Source organism: Phymastichus coffea, unplaced genomic scaffold (assembly GCF_024137745.1).
Source record: "Phymastichus coffea isolate CEN01 unplaced genomic scaffold, Cenicafe_Pcof_1.1 PCOF00066, whole genome shotgun sequence".
NCBI lineage: Eukaryota > Metazoa > Arthropoda > Insecta > Hymenoptera > Eulophidae > Phymastichus > Phymastichus coffea.
Genome location: NW_026706877.1, coordinates 399,184 through 426,689, shown reverse-complemented (window position 1 = coordinate 426,689; position 27,506 = coordinate 399,184). Strand labels below are relative to the sequence as shown.

Genomic DNA, 27,506 nt, shown 5'->3' with positions numbered 1-27,506 from the left:
AAAATGCCCATACTCTTTATTTCTTGTTTTCACGTGCACGCGTTATTCTGGAATTAGGACACTTACAAAATACGTCGACGATGATTCGTTTGCTGATACCAGGAGGCACACCATTAGACGCGATGCACAAGTACACGCCCATTTGGTCTCGAGTGATCTTTTTTAGATAAAGCTCCTCGCCGGTCCATTCCGCTATTTTAGACACTATTGCATCATTAAAGCATTTCTTAGATATTGTCGATCATCGATCATGCTTGATCGCATTCACAACTATTTTTTGACGCGAAATAACGGCTCCTAATATATTTAAATTTCACGAAAACTTATGTCTCGAAATATGAGTTACATAGTACTTCATTCATTTTTATGATACTAGTACAAACTCTCTTTCAGCTTATTGCAAATATACTCACTCTTTACATTACTAAACTCTAGTTTTTTTATACAGTCTGAATGTATGAATAAAATCTCGGAAAGCTGCCATTTCAAGTTCAGACTGCAGTCAAAAGATTCCAAGTATACTAGCATAATTCCTTATCAGTCGATTGTTTATAATTTATCATTATTCAATGAATAGACACATTATACGGTACCAAGATAAAATAAAAATATCTCGATTTTCTTTTCACATACTAATAAAAGATATAATCGATAAGTTTCATAAATGTATTGAAATATTCACAAGTACAATATATATATTTTGTAAAATGGCGGGTGATTTAACATAGAAATTGATTTTCTTTAAATATTTACCTCTGCCTCGTAATGAAATTAACTGGCTTCATAACCAATTAACGAAGAAAACTGTAAGTGTTCCATTTAAAAATGTTTCCTGGGAGGTATAAATAATAATTCAAGGAGTCTTGAGTATTGAAAGAACGAAAAAATAAATGTTCTCAAGTAACTAGTATAACTTTCAATGCATTTTTTTCAATGAATACTTTTTAATCTTGTCCAAATGATTAAGGTCAACATGAGTTGATACGACATCAGAGAAAATTATTATTATCTAAAATGAAGCTGCTACATAACGATTTATTCTTATCGCGTAATAGCCATTAGTATTTTTCCAATCTCTGTCGAATGCAGTTTTCATTGACAAATGTTGAGTTCTATTTGACAGCCCAATATAAAAGACTTTCAGTTCTTCGTCAGACTCCCTTTGATCCTATATTTTGAATTCAAGTTCGAGTTCCTTTGATCATTTATTTTGAATAAAACGTGAATCTTTTATTGATCAAAGTTATTTCACTTTACGAATCTTATAATTTGTAAAAATAATTCGTTGTGTATCGAGAGTAAAAATAGTGTGATCTGTAAATGTGATAGGTGAAATAGTACAGCGGATATAACGTAAGTTGAAAGTAAAAACTGCAGCGTCACGAGGTTGTACTACTTATGTTTATAAGAGTGTTCATATATACGTAATTCTTAATAGACGACAAGTAATACATAAGTGGTTTTAATCGAAAATCCTGTGTCGCTGTTATAACAAATAACTTATTCGACAATTGATCAAAGCATATTGATGATATAAATATCGCGGTAAATTACTATTTTGTATCCTTTTTGAAATAGTAGCTTTACGAAGGTTTTTAAGTAATCTAATTTATTCTTGATATTTAATCGTCAAGTGAATAAACTCCAAACAAATCTTTCAAGTCTAATGATTGGTGCAAATAATAAAAATAAATAAATGTTCTATTTATGATAATTAAAAATGTTATCTTATATAAATTACTCTAAGAAATTGATATTAAGTAAATATTACTAATTCGTAAAATCTCAACAAATAACCCTTCCAAAGTAATTTACTAATTTTACATATTTTCATTGAACTTCGAATATATATTCCAATGACCTATAAATAGAAAAAGAACTCATTCCATACCTTTAACTTTGCCATTAGGGCTAGTTGATTTTTCATAAAGAGGTTCTCGAATAATTATACTTTTATGATCTTCCCGGCGCCAAGTGATTTGTGGAATGGGTATACCAATAGCTCGACACTGTAGCTTTAACTGTAGGTGATTGTAAAAAAGTTATTATTAATCATTAACTATGATTATTGGAAAAATTTAATTTTAAGATATAATAGAAAATTCAAATATATAATATATGTATTGCAATTTTCAAGCAACTTCACTCTGTTTTTCCTAATAATTGATTTTTTATACTAAAAATTGCTAAATTCGCATAATCCTCTTAAAAATAAAATCAACAATAATCATACAATAAATGCTTTTACTAGTTTCCTAAGTGAATTACGTATTTTATCAAATATATCATTTCGTAATATAATGTAAACCTGCACATAGGTATATATTTGAATTTAGAACTACCTTTGTTGCCCAGTATGTACTTACATCATTTCCTTCGGCAACATTCACGTCACTAGAAGTTTGATCCTTTATAAAATCTGGAGGAACTTGAATAAGAAGCGATGCCGTCTGCAACATATCAAAATCGCACACGCGTAAGATCTGCTGCATATCGTCGTCATTAAAATTATAGTTTTTTGAATCTGGGGATGAAAATTGAATGTGTAAAAATAGTTAGTAATGTGTCATGCTCTCTTTAGAAATATAGATTGGCTCTCAGTGGGTACTTATAAATTTCCATATGATTAATTTTCTTTTGTTTTTTTTATTTACTTCAATATACCATTAAAAGTTATTTTATCCAATAATCCAACTGTAGAAATTGAAGCTGTGAACCATAAAGAAAGCTGTGAATGATTTCTTTCAAAAAATTTAGCCCCAAGAGAATGATGTAATTTTCAGTTATTGTTTATTGTTATTACTTCTATTGCTATTTTTCTAGAATCATACAAAATGTCTTTTTGTTAGAGTAGTTTGCTTAATTTTTAGTTATCCCATCAATGTGGTGTTTTAAATAAAATAATAGTGTTTGATGCGTAAATAAATAGTTGATTTCAAAAATTACAATTTGCGGAAATTGATAGTTAAATGTAACAGGAAACATGTTCATGTACAGGTTGTATGAAATTACATGACGAAGTACGATCAGCAACAATCTGCTCTGACGTCGATTCAAACTATTTCTTCATGCAAAAAAAAATAAATAAATAAATATTGATTGAAAGTTGCAAAGCTATCATTCTTTCCAAATTCAACGTTACACAACTTTAATAATAGTTTATTATTGATTTGTTATCAAGTATTATTATTGTTACTCCAAATCAATTCAATTTTTTATCAATTGTTTATTAAGTTGATCTAAATGATAGGAAGGACAATACAATAGCCATCGAAACTTGAATGAATGGACATTGAACTTATTATTTATGAAAGACTTCATTTATAATGGATCGAATAGCAAAAATGTATGTGATCAATGGGATCATTTGAAGATTAGCAATAACGTAAATCCAGTTACATAAAAATAAATGAAATTACGCAAATCCAACTTCTCAATACATAACATTGTCTTCCTCTTTTAACAAAATAAAATTTTAGAATTTTACGTTTGATACTCCAATATAAGAATAAAAAAATAATCTTCATTTTTTTAATGACCTCAATCAAATCTTATGCTTGAACAACAGCAAAAATAGTTTGTAAGAATGCTTAAATTTCGAAACCATTAGTTATTGAAAATCTGTTATACGTCATTTCCTTCAAGCAAGTAGGAAAATTCGTATACAGATTTTTAATTAATATAGCACGAGGCCTTCGGTTGTATTGAGTTTATGAAGTGCAGTAAAATATCACATGTTCTACTACTACTTCATCATCTATTACTACGAGTTCATCATTGGTGGAAGAATATTACAACGCGTAGATGTATTTAAATGTCACTGGTGGAAGGAATGGCATCTTAATTTCTTTTACTTCTTGAATTCATGGAATGATATCGCATATCGTAGAACGACTACGTTGGAAATATTAGAGATTGTTTGTTATATTGCACTATTACATTACTGTATTACATTGTTTCCTAGATTGCGTAGAATATTGTACTCTTGAGTGATATAAAGCACTTACACGTTGCGAGGTGCGTTAAAACTAATGCTTGAAACATCGGTGCACTCGCAGTGCAGCGTCGTTGATCACATAAGTGCAAGCTTGTACTAGTCCATAGGCGCCATGGAAAGTCAAGTATATCACTCGTGACGAATACAAAAACTTACGGACTTTGCAGCTGCATCTTGACTAGGCAAAATAACTTCACTCACGTAGAATTTTTCTAACATTGTACTTTCTGAGCTTTTTGACGTAACACCAATGTTGTATATTTTGAATTGAATGTATATATCTATTAAATGAATACACACTCGACTAATGGTACATGCAAGGTTTTAATTACGACGGACTAAATATAAAAATGTACACGATCTGAATATTAATAACATTAATTCATTAAAAATCAATACAATTATGTACATCAAACCTGCAAATACAAAACAGTATATTTGATGTAATAAAGTTTTTACAAATGATTACTTCCAAAAAATCGTTTACGACGTTTTAATACTGAAATAAATCTATTATTCCAAAGTTTCTTTTGAGATCTTTCTATGTAATATGTCAACAGCAGTTAAATATACATAATAAATCGGTGGAATAAAATGTGTTTCAATTAAGAAATAGCAAGAACCTTCTAGATGCTTTTCAAAAAGAGGCACTCTGATAGACCACTTGAAAATAATAATTTCACGGAAATGTTTTCACTCAGAAAATTAATGACGATCAAGACAAAGTTTATGCTCCGTAAAATGAATGTAAACCGAAAACAACTGCTGGATGCTAACTCATTAAGATCTTAGAAATCTATTTATCTAAATTAAGATCTAAGAAACCAACGATAGAGAACCATTAACTAATTGTTGCTTATATCAATTTCAGATCAATTTTTAATGCTTGAAACCTTTTTTTCCAAACTGTGGCAAATGTTGTACAAATCGAATAGACTACCAGTATATTTCTATGTTTCACACGTTGCAATAAAAAAAGTATTGCCCAATTAAGATGAAAAGGACGCATGTGCCGTATTGAAGATAGTTTGCCGTTGGATAAGAGCTCGTGTAGTGCATGGTGTTTCAGCCAGCTACAAAGCCTTTTAATTGAATACGAGCCATCGACACGCTTACTCAATGCTTTTAATGAGCGGAAACGTGGTGTCGCACTTTACTTTCCACAAGGTTGTGACAAAAAGTATAGGCCGATCGCGCATCGAACTGTTCCAACTCTTTTTTGTCTACGTACGTACAGCGTGAACGAGGCTTATTTCAAAAAGTTAATAAATAATATGACGATAGATACAATTTTTACTGACTGCATTTTTCTTATCTCTAAACAAGTAATCACCGTATTAGGTGCTCATTCAAATATTAGAAAAGAATTTGATAGAAGGTCTCGGCTATTCATAGTTTGTTAAAATACATTAAAATTGTACGTGTGGCTGGTTATACTTCGATAAACTAACTTATTATTTATTAAGATTCAAATTGTTTAAGTCGCTATAAACAAATTACCAAACATTATAATCTATTTTATTTTCCTTCGAAATATTACTAATCTCATATATAAACAATAGTTAAGGAAAATCCCTCATTGAGGGATTTTCCTTAACCATTGTTTATATATGAGATTAGTAAATTACCAAACAAATAAGCGACATTCTAAAAGCAGCGGCGTATATTTTATTTTATGAGAAATTCACTGAATCTTAAAAATGTGAAGAATCTTAAGTAAATCTTGAGATATATGCAATTTTTTATGCGCCGAGCAGGCCGCTAAGGCAACCACTTCGCGATGTCCCTTCTTGCACAAGTTTTGCGTATATATTCTGACACTTTTGTTCATAGTGCATAGTCTTCAGAAAAATTAAAGAAAGTTATTATTGTTGATTTTTACAGTTTGAATTATCAGAACGATTTTATTAAACGTTATTTTAAAAAAAAGATTCCATACATCATTAATTATGAAATAGCTCCGTTGACTTTTCTAAATACAGATAATATTAATATAATTAGAAGTCAATAATAGATTTAGTTTTTGTTTTTCAAATATTGTATTTATATAACAAGCCAGGCGTATGGCTTTTACATTTTAATGAACTGAACGCAAACATCCCCGATGACTTTTCTAAAAATGCACGGGTAATTTATTATTAAGAAATTACACGTTTAAATAGTCATAAAAAGTTAAATAATTATAATATAAACATTATTTAAGGTACCATACACTTTTCATCGAATGACGAATCCAATTTTGAATTGGAACATCCGAGGAAGCTTCTATCCGATTAACAAAATATTCAACAGGACTCAAGATATTGTGATTTGAAAAACAAAAAGTCATACGGCTGTGCTTGGCCGCGCGAGCGCTACAAGTGGTCTGAAGCATACCCGCTCAACTAAAAATTCAATGTCTTAAGTTCTACTCAACATGTTTTAGATCTATAAAGTTCTATGGATTCTTTGTGAAATCAGAAATGCATGGCAATTTATAAAATGTTAATGAGTTGATTAATAAACTAATATTGGTGATTTAAATAATTAAATTGTCAATAACTAATTATCGCCAGCAAAATTCGGATGCAGGAGCTGAAAATACATAAAGAGCACATGGGCGGAGCCTGTTATGCCCATCGATCACAAAACCCCCCTTGGCCCCTAGACTACAACCGACTATTGAGCGAAGTATCGAAACAAGGTGAAAATTAGATGAGTATATGAAATGAAGGTGATCGGATAGATTTGAAAAGGCTGATAGATTTAATCCATAGTAATTCAGACGAAATAATGAGAAATTCAAAAATACAATGCATGCATTGTAAGTTGAAGCTGTAACATATTTATACTCAAGCTATTTTTAAACATGATAAATAAATTTATACAAATCAACTAATTGAATATTATTCAAAAATATAAATATACAGTTGCATGCAAAAATATCCGGCCGAACATTATTTTTCGATTTATTAACATTGAAAGAATGCAAAACGAAAAACCAAATACACTATCTTAAAGTACATTTAATTTGCAATAAACCTGCGTAATTCAAAAATTTATTTTAACAAATAATAACATTCTATAACGAAAAGTACAAATTTTGCTTATTCATAGGCCAAATATTAAATAGATATAATTATCTTCGGTATGTTTATGTTATTGGTCACAAAGTTATGTAAGCGTTAGGATTGCGTTTCTGTTGTACTTTATAATTAAAATCAATCAGTAACAACCGGTAAACACGCAGAAACTTACGTCTTTAGATATTCGACAAGTCGTTGTTATAATACACAGTGAAGGAACAATTTCACGTGATATAAGCAACATTTTGGCCATTGGAAAATCAGTGGTAAACGACAGTATTAATAATTTTAAGAGTGCTGACAGTGTGGAAGACAAAAAGTTTCCTAGGAGACCGAAAAGACCTACCAGTCGTGTCGACAAATTAACAAAACGAAAGGCTGTTGTAGATGTCAAAAAGAATGCTGCCGCTATTGCACGCAGGCTACGCGAAGAAAATTTGATAGACGCAAGTCAAAGTACTGTTGCACGCTAACTAATCGAAGTGAGGATTTTGAAAGGTGCTAATGTAAAAAATCCGCTCATCAGTAACAAAAATACGAAGGGCAGATTGGAATTTTTCAAACTTTATCAAAATTGGACTGTTGAAGACTGGAAAAAAAGCAATTTTCGAACAATATCCAAATTAATTTGTTTGGAAATGATGGTAAAAGGTATGCACGGTGACTAACAAATACTAGATACAATTCTAGATATCATATACCAACAGTGAAACACAATGGACGTCTTTAGATCTTCAATTGTAGTAGCATTATGCTATAGTGCGTTTTCTTGAAAAGACATTGGTATAATATGCCAAAAGGATGGATTTTTCCAATAAAAAAATCCTTAAATCCAATAAAACATTTGTGGCAAAAGTTAAAATGAGCTATTTTGTGGGAGGAACTTCAAGAATGTAAAAAAAATAATTAAACTTGTTGAGTCGATGCCTCACCGATGTGCTGCCGTGATGGTATTAAAGGATATGGCTACTAAATACTAGTATTTTTGTTACATTTATCACCATTTTCATTGTTTTTTGTTATGTTTCTATATTATTTTCTACAAATGCCAAATTCATAGTTAGCCGGATATTAATGAAAAAGTAAAATTTGTTATTTTCGTTATGAAATGTTGCTAATTGTTAAAATAAATTTTTGAATTCTACAGTTTTATTGTCAAGTGAAAGTACTTTAGGTTGGTGTACATGCTTGTTCATTTGGCATTCTTTATATGTTAATAAATTAAAAAATAATGTTTATCCGAACACTTTTGCATGTAACTGTATAAATTGTTGCAATAATTCCGTTGCACAATACGGATGAATTTTCAATAGTAACAAGTTTCGCTGAACCATATGATAGCGTGAAAATGTTAAATATTATTTTATCGGCATTTTCATCCATTGCAATAGATGAGCTACTGCAATAACAATTAATTAGAAGGTATATGGTTAATTTTAGTAAGCTAACAATATTTCCAAAAAGTTACTGCATTATTATTATTTTGCTATTATCAGTAAAAATCAATATTATAATAAACCTATTTGATTGGAACTGCGAATACTATCATAACATATCTGTATAATAGTAATAATTAACTGAAATCGATCATAAGCTATGTAATTCCTTGACTATTATCATACTCATATTTTCAATATTTTTCTTTTCAATAGCGCTTACTCGTTACAATTTTTAGTAAAAGACTCTACATGTTCACTTGAGAGCAAAGTTATACGCTCGCAAATATTCCACATGTGCTGTAAAATAGCAGCTTGATTTTTGTAAATAAGCGTGAATGAAAAAATTATTAGCGTTTAGGTATTAGAGATCACTACTTTAGTTTTATATTTTTGCTTTATTTTTTATCGATTTATTTATAAAATAGATTCTGTTACCAAAAAATATAAAAATTTTGTAGAAATATTGTACACGTACATATAGATTAGTTATCAGAATCTGTGAAAGATTATGCAAAAAGTTTTTCAATAAGTAGCCTATGATTAAATAAAAAGCTCCGAAGAATATTAAAAAATTTAAACCATTATATATTCTCATTTCGATACATAAATACTATAACGATAACTTATTCATATTTGAAATCAATGAAGATTATAATAATAATCATATATTTTGTTAAAATAATAATTTTATACGTTGATCTATTAAAATCCGAAAGATAATTTCTGAAAAAGAATTTTTTATCCAATAATGTGATCTCGTAATAACAAAATAATGTAATCTTACGAAATGAATATATATAGTGATTTGCTACAAGTAAATATCCCTTTTTTTCCAAAAATTTTCAATTTTAGTTAATATGAAACATTAATGGCTACTTTGAGCAAATATTTTTTCCAAGCAGTGCAATCTTATGTCAAATTATTGAATAGAGATACCTTGTAATAATATGATTCTACTTGAAGCATAACTTCTAGCTATCATTTTTATTATATTTATAACCATAATCAAATACAAGCTCAAGGTAAATAAAGATGATTCTGTAAATTAATTTTAATGAATAAAACTATTTTAATGTAACAAAGTATATAAAAAGACTTTGAAAAAATGATACCAATTGTATTGGCAAAGTATTTTCTTGAAAAACAAAATGAACTATAGTTTTTCTTTTTTATAATATTTTTATTTCATAGAATAACAATTTAGAGTCATGTACATGATTAATGCCACTGCAACGATTAGTACACATTTTACTAAATAGATTTTCACAAATGTACACCCCCCCCCCCCCACACTCGACCATATTTGTAAAAGTTAGAATAGAATTCGTAAAAATTTTTCACAGAAGACCATCACATTAATAAGCTCGTCACATCCATCCGCATGCAGACATATCACGAAAAGATTTTATATTTGAAATCTACACCTGATACCTAATATATAAAGATACATCAAAAATAAATGAACATGAAAATTTTTACAACAGTAAAACTTCCTTTACAAAGAAGCCAAACTACCTACAAAAAATTGAAACAAAATCCTTATTTACCGTGAAATTATAGGAACAAAATAGTACATAATTGTAAATTCTTTACTATGAGAAATTGGAGTTTAACACTTAATTTTTCAACGATTTTCAGATTAGAACATAAAAATTGAAAGACAGTCTACATTAAATGTATATATTCTAAATACCTGGCTTTTCATTGGGTTTGTGTTAATTTGGCACATGTATTGGCCTTCATCTTCTAGTTGCGCACCAGAAATGCGTAAATTCCAAGATGTATGATCGTGGTGAGATACAGAGACACGTGGATTATGAGTTATTACATGGTCATGAATTGCTTGAATAGCTTTTGTATCGACTTTGACCCATCCCACCTGTAATTGGAAGAAAATCTCTATTAGGTTTAGTAACACAACCAATTTTATCAAAAAGAAGACACGATAGTGATAATTGCATAGACGTAACCGTAACGCATGCTTTTGATTTTTCTTTTCAGTATACTGAAATTGTTCCTGCCATTTGTTCAATACAGAACGCAGATGCACTGTCTGAACAATGTGGGAACTTTTAAAATTTTAGAATTTTCTTAAATAATATAAATTATTTTTGCTGTGACCGTATAAAGATAATATTTATTCAGGTGCAACGATTTATTCTTTTTTCACTCGTATAAATAAATCGTATAAATCACACTAATTTGTGACACCAACAAAAGTAATGTTGAATGAGAGTATCCTGAATTAACATATATAAGATAAATATAACTAATTTATCATAAATTTATACATTGTTAGATATAGTAAAATGAAATATTACGTAATATATATAAAGTGAATAAAGATGCTCATAATAATTAGCAGAGTAAGGGCAACAAAGACCATAAGATAAGAAATAATAGATTATATATAATTTATTATAACCTCGAATAGCATATATTTCTCCATACTCGACTGCAGTCACTTAACTGAACTAAAAATAAAAACAGTGTGAGTTGTTTTCTTTTTAATTTTTAACTCTATTGTATTACATTAATCATTTCATCGTTAATCACGAGTACAGTTACAAAGACATTGGCTAAATAAATAAATCAATACAAAAATTTTACTTTTCATATTTTGATAAATAATGTATTATATTTTTTCTCTTTGTTATCATAGGATTTCAACTTTGAAACTAAATTAGAATGACGAAATCGGAGTACTTCTGTTTTTGACTTGAATAATTTGTGATCACAAATTTATTACAGTACGAAGTAATATATATATATATAAATAATTTTAAATAATTATATGTATTAATAAAAAAATAGAATATAATATTCTTCAAGTACAATAAAAATAAATGTAAGTAATGTAAATTAATCGAACACTTTTCACAATGCAAAAAGCATATACTAAGCGATTACCCTATCAAGGTAATGAATTATAAGCTATGAATCTATGATCTCGAAGAGATTCCGGCATTACATACTAAATTTTTCCGCTGATACTTGGAAATTAATATATTGAAATCACTTTTTTTGGAAAAATTATGAATATACGATATTTTTGTATTTTCAAAAGTAAATTCCTACGTATGTATGATTATTCATTGTTGAGTTCGGCTTTTCTTGATTTTATCAACGTTGATCAAATAAATTTTTTAATATAACAATGGAACAATACAATATCATGTAAAACATACTTATACACAAATATATTCAAATAAATAAATAAAGAAAAATAAGCTATTAAACAGTTGAAGCTTGAGTCCTAATTGTGTGGGTTACAAATTAATAGAGTGATAGGTTGGCCATTGCAGCCCAGTCGGAATAAAAGTAAATTATGCTTAAACGAAACTCACTTTATAGCCACCCAAATGTTTAACGTGGCAAGTGAAGACTGCGTCTCGACCAAGTGCGATAGTCAAGTTAGTGAGAGGCTCGTTAAACTCTGGTTGAGTGGCTCTACCTGAAAATCACAATAAAACCACGCGTACAAATGTAATTACTTATATAATAAAATTTTAAAGGAAAAACCGTTAACAAAATCGCTAAAAAAAGAGAACTCATAAACAGCTAACAGTGTTCCTATTTTCAACGCTTAGAACTGCCGTAATTACGAGTGGCTTTGAAAAAACATATTGACTAAGCTCAGGTTGGTGCTACAGGTCTATATCATAAGCTTACATTATTAAACATATTTCTACATAAGTCCATCATTGCTGCAAATTCTCAATGAACACAGTAATCACACACTTCAATATTGCACCACTAAAATCCAGAAAGTTACAGAATATTAGATAAAAATACCCACTATTCATAAATAATATGCAACTTCGATCTCACAGTTTCTAACCATTATTTCATTATTTAGAATTCGCTTTATTTCCTGTTGGAAAAAGTGAACGTATATTTATTTATATGGAAGATAAATTGATAAATTCAGGTCAATTAATAATTCGAATAAATACGATGTTTTATGTATTCAAAATTCCAATAGCCCCTGAATTGTTTATATATCCTTTTTATGTTGCTTATCTAGTGTCTAGTGGCAAAGAAAAAATATAGACAATGCACACTACAAGAAAAAGTATAGTGCCTTTTCGCATCAGATCGTGGAACAGGAATTATATTTAAATATAGTCGGAAAGGTCGTGGACTTATTAAGCAACTTGAACGAGAGGGTGGAACGATTGGTCCCATGTCTGTTTGTCGAACTCGTCAGTATGGCTATCACGAGCAGACACTGCCATGGACACCGACGTTACAACAAATACACTGATTTAAATGTTATTCGAAATAAATCGAAGTTTCGCACGGCTTTCGCAGCTTTGTCCGCGTAGCTTGTTAGCCCAAGAGCGTCTTGGCTTTTCCACACATCGTTTAACTCACAACTTATTTCAGTTTTGGTTACTTTTCTTAAGATAGTGGTCCGTAGCAATACCAGAAAATCTAATCTCTAATCACATAATAGAGTGAAAAATAATTGACCCATATAACTGGATAGTCTACTGATAATCTACTTGGTGTAGACGAACGAAATCCGATAAACCAAAGTTGCGATCGAACAAGCGTCGGAGAAAAAGTAACCGAGGAATATTATTAAACTACGTAAAGCACATGTCCCTCTACTCAACCTCTTTAATTCGCTCGACGATAGCTCGTTCAGTCTGTTCCACAATTAATGGCTGCTCTCTACAGCTCGTTTGCCACTTCTCCGTCTCTCTCTCTCTCTCTCTCTCTCTCTCTCTCTCTCTCGTACTCGATTATTTTTTGCTATACCTACCTATCGTTTCGACTCATACTGCGTTTGTTCCATACGCTCAGCTATCCTCCGACGAATCTTTTCTCTATATTTTCGCATGGATATTATGAATTTTTTGCTGCTACATGGAAAAAACGCTGTAATATTTGCGTATAAAAACACTGAGGCGCAACCAAAGCTGATTAAAGATCATAGAACAAATACTAGAATAACAGAAAAAATCTTTATAATATTACATTATTTATTTATACCGACTATATAAAAAGTCAATTCTATATTCAATCTTAGTTTTCGTTTTTTCTTGGCTTTACTGCAATAAAAAACTTTGTGATTTTAAATCAAAATCTTTCGTCAAGACTATTTAAAGTGAGCTCTATTGTTCAAATACATCAGGATTTCGATCAGAAACGAAAAGTAGAGAAACAAATACAGAAAATGAAGAGGAATGCTCTATGCCAAATAAGGAAATAAGCCACCTGGGACTTTGTAGGAGCCCATCTTTTTTCTATACGTAGGAAAAGAGGAGAGAGAAGAGGACAAACAAGAAGAAGAAAGTAGATGATCGAACGAAATATCTCATATGTTTTGAGACGAGCGAAAAGATACAGAAAACTTGGAATCGTGTATCTGAAATTCTATAAAATTAATATTTTTTCTGTGTTCCTATATAAACTTGTTACTCATTGAAACTTTTTTGAGATCTGAATTAATTTACTATCTCATATGATTATTTCTAATGTGTTTTATTACCGATTATAATAAATGGATATTTTTAGATCATAGATATTTGAACAAAGATTTTCACTATTATTCACGGGTAGGTTAAAAAATTATTATATGCTCTAAAAAGCATAAGGTATGCAATAAAAAAATATAAATTTTACTTCAAAAATATTTTCATATGAATTAAATTTTTGCAGCTTAAAGACGTAATAATGTGAAATTTTTCTATTATTTGTAAATCCATGATAATCTCAAATGATAGTGTAAGTAGTATCATCACTTCACATATTTAAGGACGTTCTCTTGTATGTGAGGCTTTTCACCCAAAATTACGCGTGGAAAAAACGCTATACGCTTTCTACTCGCTCGTAAAAGAATAATTATTGATGAATTGAAGCGAAAAATTTTAAGGACATTTCATATAGTATCTAGTTTCGTATAGTCTTTTTTTCGAAAAATCAATATGTACTTTTGTTTATTTAGAAAAATTTATAACTTCAGTAGTTGAGAAATTTGTTACGGATGGACAAAACTCTCTTATGAATTGCCGTAAATGAAAATTTTTTTAGTACTAAATTTTTTCTAAAGATCTCAAAAATATATGTATCAATTTGGAGATGTTAATAATTATGAGAAAAAATTATATAATTAAGCAATTTCATGGAAGAACATTACAACAAACGCGCCATGGCTTGTTAACAACAGCTTATAACATTTAAGAATTCACCTTCATCTATGTTTTTCAAGATACTATCCGTTTAGGAAGTATTAATCTTAATTTTATCTAAATCTTCTAAGTCATTCTGTGTGAATTTCCTATTTATTAGAGACTGTATAGAAATATTTTCTTGTGTTTTAATTGAAGAGTCCGCAAAAAACGTCTTTAGAAAATCGTGAAACTTTGAGAAAATCAAGATTAGTACATCCCGAATGGAAAAGCATGTTAAAACAATAGGTAAAGGGAAGTTTGTACAAGTTACACACTATGCTATCAAAAAGCCATGGCGCGTTTGTTGTCCTTCCATTAAATTGCTTCTATAATTTTCTTTTCATGATTATTAACAACTCAAAATTGATACATATATTCTTAGGATCTTTAGAACAAATTTAGTACTGAAAAAATTTCCACTTTTGACATTTCGTAACAGAGTTTTGCCCATCGAAGTTACGCATTTCTGAACTCTTGAGGTGATAATTTTTTCTCAATGAACGAAAGTAGATATCGATTTTTGTAAAAGACTAGAAAAAATTAGATACTATGGGAAATATCCTCAACATTTTTTGCTTCAGTTCATCAATAATTATTCTAATCGTAATTTTTCCACGCGTAATATTAGGTAAGAAGTCTCACTTACAAGAATAAATGCTTAAATATGTGAAGTGACGATACTACTTGCAGTATCTTTTGTACATATAACTACAACTTGTACGTAGAAAAAGTGTGCAACGCTTTTACCATGCGTAAAGTTGGGTAAGCACTCACACATACAAGAGAACGTCTTTTCGGCAAAGAATACAGGTGCGATGAAATATGTTTACAATTATAAGATAAATACAGAAATAAATAAGCAGCACTTTGATAAAGAATAAAAAAGATAGAAAAAAAGAAGTGAACAGGCGCGAAGGAGTTTCCCGGCCAATCGTAAAATGAGAGAGGCTTGAGAGGCAGAGCGAACTGATTTCAACTTAATTTATTCGCGTTGTCGTCGCAAAGCGTGAATAGCCATTCGTTTCACAGCCAGCTACAAGCAGCTAAGACGCGAAAGAGAGATAGAGAGAGAGGGAGAGAGAGAGAGAGAGAGAGAGAGAGAAAACGAGGCTTCGTTAGACTCGCCGTCGAATTTCTCAATTTGGCCAAACTTCATCCTTTCGTAAAAGAGTGAATGAGAAGGGGGAGAAAGACAGAAGGAGAAACAAGAGGAGATGTACTATACGTTCCCGCCCCGTTGTATCCTTCAGACTTTATCTGTTATCTCTGTGCTCCCCTTCTAGCTGTAAGCTTACTTTCGTCTTATGCTATTTTTCGGGCATTCAAATTTAAATTAATATTTTCGACGCTAATTAAGCTTTATCGGAATCGCACCTGAGCTTTTCGCCTCTGATCTTCCATCGCAGTCCACTGATTTCGTGTTTGCTAATTCGTTAAGATTATTACGACCTCCTTGTATTATATCATTTAAAACCAGGATTAACTCGAAACCGTTTGCTTTTTACTTTTTACAACGCTGTTTCATCAGCAAATAAGCGATAAGAGTAAATAAGAGTACAAGCTCAATGAGCTTTCATCATTTTTATGCGTTCATCCAAAACTGTGTGTTTTCCAAGTGATCATTTTTACTTTTTATGTGAACCGTTAAATGTATGACTTTCAGTGTTGTACTTGTATATCTGATGATGTACGATGTTTTATTTTATTTTCTTTTTACAAATTCTCAAAAAATCAATTGAGTTGAATCCTAATACGAAAGTTATGTCGTCTATTATTTAAATTTGCCAATCACAATTACCCTTCATTCAAAATTAGAACCTAATACTGACATGCAATCTGAGCGATTGAAACTCTGTGTTTTATTTATTTACTTTATACGTATGTCTCCGTGTATGTCTGGAACAGTTCGAGCGATTTTAACAGCGAGATGCTTCCGATTCATTATTGACTTGACTGAAGCGTATGTCCGTTTCGTACAGATACCGATTCTACGCGAATTTAAAAATTTTGAAAACATCAAATACTATTTGTTAGAAAAGAAGATATTATAGAAATTTCTGTAAAAAGTTCCAACGAAAAATAATTGATTCAAAGTAATCTCCATATATAAATATTTCATGTTCTGCAGAAAATTTTGTATCGATTAACATCGTTTCTTAATTTTTCTTATTATACAAAGATATAGAACCATATAATATTTCATTTTTCTCAGAAAACAAATCTATAAATTCACGTCGAATAAAATGGTGTAGAATCGGTAATGGTATAAAACGAACGCAGTCTATAATTGAACATTATTATATTTTAGTATTAATTACCAGTGAATTAAGCGAAGTGATAGTCTGGATATTATAGCAGGGCACCATATAAAATTATGTCTGTACTCTATGTGATCATATATCTACAATTTTCATGCAACGGAAATGATGATGATAATTGCAAAGTGTGATTGGAAAGATTAAGTATATAAAGGATCTCACCTAAATTATCACCTGGATAAATCATCAAAGTGAATAGCACTATAAAAAACGCCTTCTCCCGATCGATCATTCCGGGTTAAAAATGTTGAGCTGAAAAGTAAAGTAATACGAATAAATATTTCAAAGGAAACAATATAAGTGATTTTAAAAGGAAAATAGTGATTAGGAAATAAGTAAGAATTGTTGGTAAGAATAAGGTGCTAGAAGCTACTGACGTGCTCTCTACCATAAGACGACTACTGGAAGCTTTCAAATGGAGCAAAAGAAAGCTGAAAGGAAAGCGTAAAAACTGTCGAAATTATAGTGATCTACGAGGAATTGGTTCTACGTTGCAGTAACAACGTTCGACTATTAGTCTTCACTACTTGTAAACGAGATCTAAGGTGAGTAGGTTTTCTGTACAGTGGAATACGGCGATGTTAATAGCGTTGAGTTTTTCTGAAAAAGTTGGATAGCAGCTGCGTTGCAACACTTTGATCCGGTAGAATTGATTGGATAACAGTATACGAGCGACGTATTAAAAGACAAAGGAATAAGCGTGAACTCTGGTTGAGCGTGTACGCGTGAAAGTTGGATGCAGGCGCCGCGGAAATTCGGCATGAAGGATTGCGTTCACATTGAGCATTAAACTAGCGCAATTAAATTTTAATTAGAGAGCTGAATAAATGGCGGGCCTCGCTGTTCCTCAGCCGGACTGTTGGCGCTTTGCTCGGGCTGGCGGCGCTCTCATCTTCATTTCAGGTGCGGCCAAAGACGATTAAGAAAAGTAGGCGGGCGCGCGCGCAATTCCTCCGGTGGAGCATAATTTTTTGCCGGGTCGAAGCCGCGCGCACGCGAAACAGCGAAAGAGCCGAGCAGGTGTGGGCCGAGTCGGAACGCGCTCGCGGCTAATCTGCATTTGAAATTGCATTCATGTCGAATACGAAGTAGGGATAGAGTCGCTCCCCGCCCCCCCCCCCCCGTGCCGTGCCGGCTTCCTTCTGGCGCTTCGCCTCCACGAGCTCGCTCCCGAAGCCTCGGAGCTCGGAGCCGCGGCTCTCGGCGGGCTTGCTCTCATTTGTTTGCCCTCGGCGCCTGCTTTTTCTTCCTCTTTCGTTTTTTCTTCGGCCGCGAGTTGCCGCCACAGGGGCAGTGGCCAGTGTGCTTGCGATTCCGCGACCTGATTGCACTTTGATTCTCTGGCCTTGTAACAGCAGTGCCACGTCTTCGCGCGGAATGCTATCTGTTCATGAATATTTTGATGAATGCCAGATAATGAGTAATTTAAGAGGGCAGCGAATGGCAATTTTTCACAAGCTTGATTTATGAAGCCGAGCGTTTAATTAGTTGCTCAATTAGCTGTATGGAAAGTTCGTTAGCTCAAATGCAATGGCTTGTCCCGGAAATCGCTTGCGCTAATAAGAGCTATTTGCCTTTTTGCTCTCCGTTTGGCAAATTCGTTAAAACCGCCGCCGCCCGGACTCATTTCCAAGAGTCAGAATTGAATTGCTGGCCGCCCTCCCTCGGCGAATACTTTCGGCAAGCTGCCTGCGTGAATCAATAATTTTTATTCTCTTAGGCTAATCGCATCAGTCGCTCGCGCAGCGACATTTATTCAAAGCACTGTCTCGCCACTGCGGCTTCCGCTCTCTTCGATGAATACGCTGTTTCGACAGAATAATCATTTCATAACACCTTCTTAACCGTGGAGCTTCATTTTGTAGGCTTTTTCCCTCTTTTTGCCCCTTTTTTGCAGAAGCAGATTCCATTTGCATAGTAATGTACTTGTCGAGCTGCACAGAGTCCGACCGATAATTCAATATGGAAGTACATTACGTTAAAGCGAATCCGCGAAATATCTGCCTTCGGCCCGTCTGCTGTCAACAGTAGAGGGATGACAATTAACGCTGCTCGGTAAATTGCCGCTCAATTGGGACAGTTCCAGAGGACATGTCGTCAGAGCGCTGGTATAATATCGTAAAGGAGCTAAAGTTGCGCGCGTTAAAAAAGGCGAAGCGGCTGCGCGGCAATAAGAAACAAGTTGGCCATGCGTGCGCAAAGCACGGGCTTGGAGTCTTGCTAATGCCGGCCGACAGCCGAGCGTGGAGACGCGAATCGAAAACTTGTTGAATTGGCTTTACGAGGCAATAAAAAGCAGGCATATCTCGGGCCTCGCTGACATCAAAGCCTCGGCGAAACAATGAAGGGGCGCGCTCCCGCAGCCGCGAGGATCATATTTTCATAGGAAAAATAAAGCGTGCAAGCAGAGCTTATTCTTCTTCACGTCCACGCCCGCAAAATCGAGTTCTCCAAAGTTCTAACGACTTTTCAGTTTTCCTTGTCCCCCTTTGCCCCCCGCTCCACCCCCGCTCCACCCCCGCTCCACCACCCCCCACACCCCTCCGCCAACCGCCACATCCGACAGCTCGCCTTCTCCAGCTCCTTTTTCCGATTTCCCGCTGAATTTCAAATATTCAAAAGATTCGCTGCATATTAGAAAACCTTCGATTTTACCATGACAAAAGTTAAAGAGAGAGATAACAGCTCGGTCAAATTGGAGGAGTGCTGGAGCCACTCACTCTACATGAAGGCTCGCTTTCGCTAGCTTACCCGTTGCTCTAATTTCATTTTTAACTGCCACTTTCTATAGCCAATATGCTTAATAATAGTCAATTAAATATTCTCCACTCTCAAGTCATTCATTTTTTTTGTTTTTAGACGTGAACATTCATCTTTATATTTCGCAATCAAACCGCTTCCATCCCACCGTTTCTATAATTTTCGATTTCAGCCACGTTGGACATTCATACTACAACTGTTGAGATTGGCAATTAATTACGTGATACTCTGGTTCCATTTAATTAACTATTTGTTCGCCATTTATGTTTACTTCTAGCAATCAACTACTAAAAATGGCATGATATTAACTGCACCCATTGCTGTTGAATTTAATTCAAAGTTCAATCTGTTTGACGCATTATTCTTAAAATTGACCAACAAGTATCAATCAAAATCAAGGCATTTGTTCAATGAAAACATCATTGCTGGAAGGCCTCGACAGAACAGCGAGCATATAATACTAATGGACTATCGGAGCTTTCGCTCGTTGGTACCCTATCTTCCAGAGGAATGTACATTAGCGTTGAGCTCATTGTCAACGGAGTCTTTGCACGGTCGTTAAAATACCGGACCTGCTCTTCTCTATTCCGTCAAATGTTGTTAGCCGGTCTTAGAAAAGTTACAGCCAATATTGTTTGTTAACGTGCATAATAACGTGTGCATAATAACGTGCATACTAATCCAAGTTCAGGATTGCTTATTTACGGGACAGATAAATCTTTCTAAGATCTTCTTATTGAAAGATTATCATATTTGAATACTCAAACAATCAAAGCAGATTGACGTGATTAATAAGATTTTAATAAGAAATTATAGTTTGTTACGATTGTTTGATTCATAAGCTTTGGAATTTGGATATTTGCGAACAGATATTTCGTTAAAATATCGTTGTATATCAACGAGCCTCGAGGTGACCTCTATAATCTGGAATTCCTAAACAGCCATATTTCGGCCTCATTTCATTCTGAATTTATGTCAATGGTAGCCCTCACCTTATAAACGGTAATGAGTTATTGCTCTACGCGGACCACATTAAAATGTTTATAGGTATTCGAGATGCGATCGCAATCGATTGTTGCGTAATCTAAGACGAATCGATTCACTCCAAACGCGAACAAGTACATCATTATTTTCTTCATAAATCTGCCTTTTGTTCTCTTATTTTTTGTGTTTCTGAGAATTACTGCAGTCATTGAACCTCTTGTATGCCAACTTTGAGATTCTAATACTATAGATGCTTCAAATCAATGATGCAATGTGGAAACATTACAGCCGTCATTTATTAGTAATATTTATTAGTAAATGAAAATTGTATTGGCATTCATCGTTTAACTATATCTTTTAACTAAAATCTATGAACTTTTAATTATTCCAAGATATATCAAAAAATTAATGGGACCAGTCAATGCTCAAGAGGAAAAATTCAAGGTCGTCTTAATTATCGTCTAAAACCATTCTAATAAATATATGGTTATGAAACTTTTTTCATTTTATATTGTTTGATTTAAATCTTCATTTTGTATTTTGTAAGTTCAAAAATCTCAATTAATAATCCCAGAAAGTAATCATAACATCTTATTTATTAATAAAATAAAAAAAAAATATGTTTTCTATGCTTATCTGAGTGTTAGAGTAAATGGAAATCATTTTTGATGAGCTTATTTTCTTTGTTATGATTTGTTCCTCGTCTTACATTAAGCATTATTATGAAATAATCGATTTTTCAAGTTTTTTATGATAATTAAAACAATTTTCTGTTAGAAATACAATTTTAAAAAAGGCTCAAAAAATTAGAAAATTCGATTTTTTTACAAAAAATACTGCTTCAAAGAGAGTACGAATCATAACGAAGAAAATAAACTAATAAAATATAATTTTCGTTCACTCTAATCCGCAAAAAAATGTGGTATGTTAAATTTTTTCAATAAATAAGATGTTATGGGTATAACAGCTTTTCAGATACCCTGATTAATATTTTTAGACATACGACAGGGAAAACGGAGGCTTAAACCGAATTCTTTAAAATTGAAATAGTTTCATGACGGTATCTTGATTAGAATGCTTATCAGACGACAATAAAAACATTTTCGAATTTTCTTCATTTATCGCTGGTAAAAAAAGGTCCCCTCAACCAAAAGATTCGATTCACGATTGATAATCTAATGCATTAAATCCTACTAAATAGTTTGCTGTGGTTCTTGTTTGAATATTATTAACAATATATACTTAAAATCTGTGTTTTTTAATTCACAATACTTGTGTAAATGCTTTAATGTTAATACTTTGATAAGTTTCTACTATTCGCACATTTATCCAATAAAATGTACAATGATAAAAAATTGTTTTTTCCTACATTTTATTCTACTTTCTCTTTTTTCTATCCACCAATGCAATATAATAATATTCATCTACATTCTACGGATAGTACTCTAATTGTCGATTTATAGTAATAGACTGACTACCATCATTTCAAAATAATGTTAATTAGTATTAAAGATCAGGACACTCATCAATTTTTTATAAATTGTATTTACTACTACAATAAAAATCTACTGTATCGACGTACATAAAACGAATGTTTCAAAGCATAATAAAATTCAAATATTCACGGTCTTTTCACTCATTAAGCAATCGCAATACTGGATCTCGGCAATTCATAATATGGTTTTTTATTCAATTACGCTCGTAAAATGACCATAAACAACCGTATCTTGTTGAACGCAAATTTCAGTGTTCATATAGCACTTAACGTCTGATTGTAGTAATACGAGCTCCATTATTTATCTTAAAAAACAGTAGTTATACCTCATATTTAATCATTGCGCTCCTGTCTAAAGATAGTTCGCGTAAAATCATCATAAATTATTTAGATACTTAGCTCATAAATTAAAAGATCCGTTCGAATTTGACTATGAGGATTACAGAGTGTTTGCAACCAATAGAGGCTTTCCTACGATTAAATTTCATGATACAGTCTAAGATTTCATAACAACTTTTAAGATAGTGAATAATTTGAACTCATGTGATGTTTTAAGAAAGAATACGCGTGTACATAATGTATGATTTCATTCTATCATAAATCGCATAAGACGTTTATAGAACAGTCTACCTATAAGGACGCAAATAAGTTATCTGTTCTCTCTGAATGATAACCAATTGTAAAGCCTCTTTTTTTGGAATTCTAGAATGGACCTTTACAGTTTTTGATCACTTTAATATCTAGTTGGCTTGATTTATGAATTTCTAAATGAATATGAACGAATTAGGTTCGTGGGTTCATCTAAAAATAACAAAGAAAAAAAAAGTGCTCGATGAGTTGAGTTATTGAAATATTGCAATATTTTAGAGTTACATGAGTCTCTTATCTATTTATTTCATCCATTCAGGCAGTTTTGTATTCGATAATTCTTTTTAACCGTTTTTCTTTATGACATTGCATAGCTTGAAATGGTAAAATAAAATATATTTTAAAAGGTATTGAAATACGACGACGCGGTAGTTTTATCTCTCACAAGAATACAATAGCTTACTCATTCGTATTTTTGTTGGGCTAAAGATGGATAAGCACAGTTGGTGAAGAATAAATGTTGATTGTACGTAAAGAGTGAAAGTTGGGTACTTATATGTTTGGGAAAAGTTGAGGGACTGAAAAAGCTAGGTTACGCGGAAGAAAGATATGAGCAGGCGAATTATGCGTGGAAGGCCGGGGGATAGACGGCTACTGGTGAAGGGAGAGAGAAGGTGAGCGAGAAAAAAGTGGAAGCTCGCTTTTCTGTCTTTGACGTCTCAACTAATGATTTTTGCTGGTTGGCGCAGGCCGGTATGAGTGAGCGCGCGATGCCTAAGAAAATTACTTTTCCGTTGCTCATTTTTTCGTGAGATTGCCCACTCTCCTTGGCGCTCGCGCGCCCGCTCCGCCAATCGTTTTGTCGAGAGTGCATGCGGCCGTACTGCAGGCAAGAAAAAAAAAAGGAAGAAAAAAAACACGCGGATTTGCATGATTCTGCGAATTTTTCAGCGGGATCCGTGCAGTTGAAGTGCGGCATGGGCTCGGATACTCGGAAAACGGTTTTGAAAATTGGAGGCGGGCTTGCTAGTTACTGGCCGTGCCCATTGTCCGCGACGCGTCCGGGAGAATAAGGAGAACTCAGAGCGACAGTGCGACGGCAATGTGCGCGGAACGTGCACCGGCCCCGTGTTTATTAGAAAAGGCTGAAAAGCTGGCGGGGGTCGCGCAGCGAGATGGCACCGAGGAGAAGTTAGGGAAAATCTCGCGGCCGATATAAATTCGGCGCGAGCTCGTTGGGCTAATTGGGCGATAACTTAAGCGCCTTACAGGCCAGCTTATACCTCGCTGCGGGCCAGTCCCCGGCGAGCACGCTCTTCCGCGCCGAGCCTCTAGCCGTGCATTATAAGGAATTGGGATATTCGCCTGTTGCGGTCGTTGGCCGTCGCGCGCGTCAGCCCGCATTCCAAGCCCCGGCCGTCATCTATATAGATGCGACCCCCCGATCTGTTGCTGCTATCGCCTCCCAAACTCCCTAAATAATTATTCCGCTAATCGCCGCTCTGCTGTCGCGCCGTTGACTGCTCCTCTTTTGTCACTCACCCGTCACTCACCCCCTTCCGACCGCCACGTAAAAAAATACCGGCAGCCGCGTCCAACTGGTATTCGCGGCCTTCCTTATTAAATCGCAGCTGCTGTCGAGCCGCTTTTGGTCCGCGGCTAGATTTTTTCGAAATTTCCTCAACGGGCACACTCGATCGATAGTTTGCTCGATCGGCAGGTTTAGCGAACAAAACGAGGGACTGCGATGAGATTGCGATGCGATTGGCGAAAAAGCTGGTGTAGCGGCTGAAAGGCACTTTTGAGAGCGCGAGCGAGAAGGTTCAATGGAGTGAAATGTAAGCTGGCGTGATGGTGCAGCGAGAGAGAGAGAGAGGAGCGAGTCGAATGAATAAAGCGCGCGAGATGCACTCGAAATAACCAAGTATCAAAAAGAAGAGTAGAGCGCGTTCTCGAACGCTTAGCGACCGCCAGTTCCAACGCTAATCGCCGAGCCTGGCCGCATAACAAATGCCGCCCGACGCCGCAAATTTAGTCGTGACCCTTGGCGCTGCAGTGCCCGACAACGAGCTCGCGCAGCGTTATTAATCTGCCCGGATCTGCGCGCGTAACAAGCTGCCGGATCAGCGACGAGCGACAGCCCCGCCAGCTTTCCAGCCTTAGCGCCGAAAAATTCCATTCGCTCGCGTGTCATAGCGATTCGTGCGCGCCCCTGCCAGAGGCAACGGAAGTAAATCGATGTCGAAGCTCCGTCGATGGATCGCTCGACATCGCGCTCAGCACTGCCAACGAAATGCCGGAGAAAGCAGCTTGCTCGCAACTGTCCGTGTCTCCGGATGGCGCGATCGCGATTTCGGACCAATCAGAGCTCCGCGATCAGCGAAACGCAAAATTTCGAGGCTCGCAGATAAAACCAGCTAACGTTTTCGTCCCAGGTTCAATGGTAAATTGTGCGCGCGGGCAAAAAGTGAGAGATGCCGCGTAGCGCGAATATCTAGTGGCGCGTGGGCGACGCGCCTCTGAATTGATGGTGTAAATATCTCGCCGCAGAAGCTATTCGCAATTTATGGGCATTCTAATGACCCTTGATGTTCACGAGCAGTTCGTCTCGGGCAGAGCTCGCGTAATTCTCTCTCGGTCGTTCGCTCGCCTCGCCTCGTACCGTTGGCGAGACGCGTCGCGGGCGCGTGCCAGCGACCGACAACAACTTCACCTGCATTCGTCGAGCCGCTTCTTATTTTCGGCTCTCCGCGCAACTTGACTAAGCGAACGATCGGCTCGTTGACTCGCCGTGTCCCCTGCCAGAACAATACTACGCCTTCGCCGAGCTCGCTAACTACGTCTAATCGGATATTCCAACGAGCCGCACCTTCGAAAACCATTTCCATGCGCTTCAACCTTTGCAACCTTTCTTCATTTTTACAAACCAACGATGTTGCGATCTTCTTGGTTTCCGCCATTTACGCGCCAGACTGATACGCACGGGTAACATTTTAATGAGGTTGGTGTAGAGTTCTGCGAAAATTGTCGACGGTTCTAATTTTACGTGAAAATTCCGCGACGCGTTGGAATGACGAAATCTAGGTACCGTAACCAGGCCGGAAAGTTTTATTGACGTCTTATTATTTATTAATAACAATATCCTTGCGAAAACCTTGTAATGATCCAGTTAAAACCTGTACGAACGCGCAATCATTAACTCAAAATAAGTCGTTTGCAGTAAAAAGGATTCGTTAGTTTGCGTAACTACCAGCGGCTTTGTAGACTTTGACAATGCTTCCTTTCTCCGAACTTCTGCTCGTTATCAATTTTATGCTAAAATTTTCGAAATCTCTTCGACTTTCATTTCATTATGAAAATCACTTGGCCTTTGCGAATATTTTCAAGTAATAACTAATTAACGCCGTGCCGTAAAGCTCGCTAAAAGTAATCCAAAGTCTAATGTTCATTTGGATAATTAATTGTTAGACTTTGCGGGGCACTATAAGTTCTCTAAATTTCACGTAAACATTCACCAAAAATAATCGTCGGACACTTGGCAAAACGATCGACAGATAGCTGACATTGAGCGAGCTGAAAAGTACCGTTTGCTCGAGAATAACAGGAAACGTAACCTACTCCAAGTTGATGTGTCAAGTACGGCGATGACGAAGATTTGTTACGAAACGTCATCGATGAGAGCGTGCGAACATTGGCTTGAATTTTTAAGGACACTTCGATCAACGCGCACTGCACCTCATGCAATATTCATCGACAGCCTTCATTAATGTTGCGCACAGTACGGACATTATGCCTACAAAACAGATACTGCCATTGAAATTGAAGTCTGACATTATTCGGCGCGTAGAATATCGCGGATTTAGTCGATGGATTTTCCACCAGAAATAGAAATAAAACAAAAAACGATGACGCGGCATGTACACGATTGTAAATTTGCGCACAGCAATCAGAATTTAGGTTATATTTGAAGCTGGAATGGAAAGTAGCCAAATAAAAGCACAACAAGCGAGGGAGAGCGAGCATCGAAAAGCGAGCTACAGTCCGTCTAAACTAAAAAAGCCGGGAAAGCACAAGGGAAAAGCGCACAGCAGAGAGCGCAGGCAGAGGTACACGAGCACGCGAGCGTGTCAGCGGGAGGACGCGTGTCATCCGGCCGAGAGCGGATCAACAGTCCAGGGCCCAGCGACAATCAAGGGGCTAATAAGGAAGGAAAGAGGAGAACAAACGGGGAGAGAGAGAGAGAGAGAGAGAAAGCGGTCAAGTAACTAAGTATACAACGCACGGGCTTGAGTCCTCGGTAGAAGAAGAGATTAGCTGGCGGCAAGCAGTGCGGCGGTGTGGTCGAGGGTCATGGCTGGAGCCGCGCACGTGCTCCACCGTGGCGAGTGCGAGGTCTGCTGCGGGCCTGCCAACAGTTCGAGCGGGCGCGTGCCTCGGGACGAGCCGGCAGACTGGCCGACTGGCGGCGGCTCGAGCCAGCAGCCTCTCGCCAACTCTCTCGCGGGCCTGCGCGCGCTTTTCTCCCCGCGAGCGCCCCCTCGCAGCTCGCCGGGCCGCGGACGGGGGAGGCGAGCCGAGCTGCGCTGCGCCGCGCTGCGCCGGGCTGCGCGATCCTCGGTTTCGTCCGAAGAAAACGAAGCGGCTCGTCGGAGCTGTTGCCCGTCGCGATCGGGGGTCT

General features: G+C 35.2%; 1 protein-coding gene across 4 annotated transcripts in view; it reads right to left on the bottom strand.

The window, feature by feature from the left end:
• The window catches only part of LOC131667442 (lachesin-like), a 36,457-nt gene extending 9,209 nt beyond the window's left edge, over positions 1-27,248 (bottom strand). For 3 of the 4 annotated variants that reach the window (XM_058940854.1, XM_058940853.1, XM_058940856.1), the window contains exons 1-7: positions 27,111-27,248; positions 17,164-17,253; positions 11,849-11,955; positions 10,195-10,380; positions 2,367-2,450; positions 1,892-2,021; positions 67-204 (exon numbers count right to left, since the gene is read on the bottom strand). In XM_058940854.1, coding sequence (XP_058796837.1) covers positions 67-204; positions 1,892-2,021; positions 2,367-2,450; positions 10,195-10,380; positions 11,849-11,955; positions 17,164-17,233 — 715 coding nt within the window. In that variant the 5' untranslated portion in view covers positions 17,234-17,253; positions 27,111-27,248. The remainder of the gene's footprint in view (positions 1-66; positions 205-1,891; positions 2,022-2,366; positions 2,451-10,194; positions 10,381-11,848; positions 11,956-17,163; positions 17,254-27,110) is intronic. The other variant, XM_058940855.1, reaches the window with a different exon arrangement.
• Between the last annotated feature and the right edge of the window lie 258 nt (positions 27,249-27,506).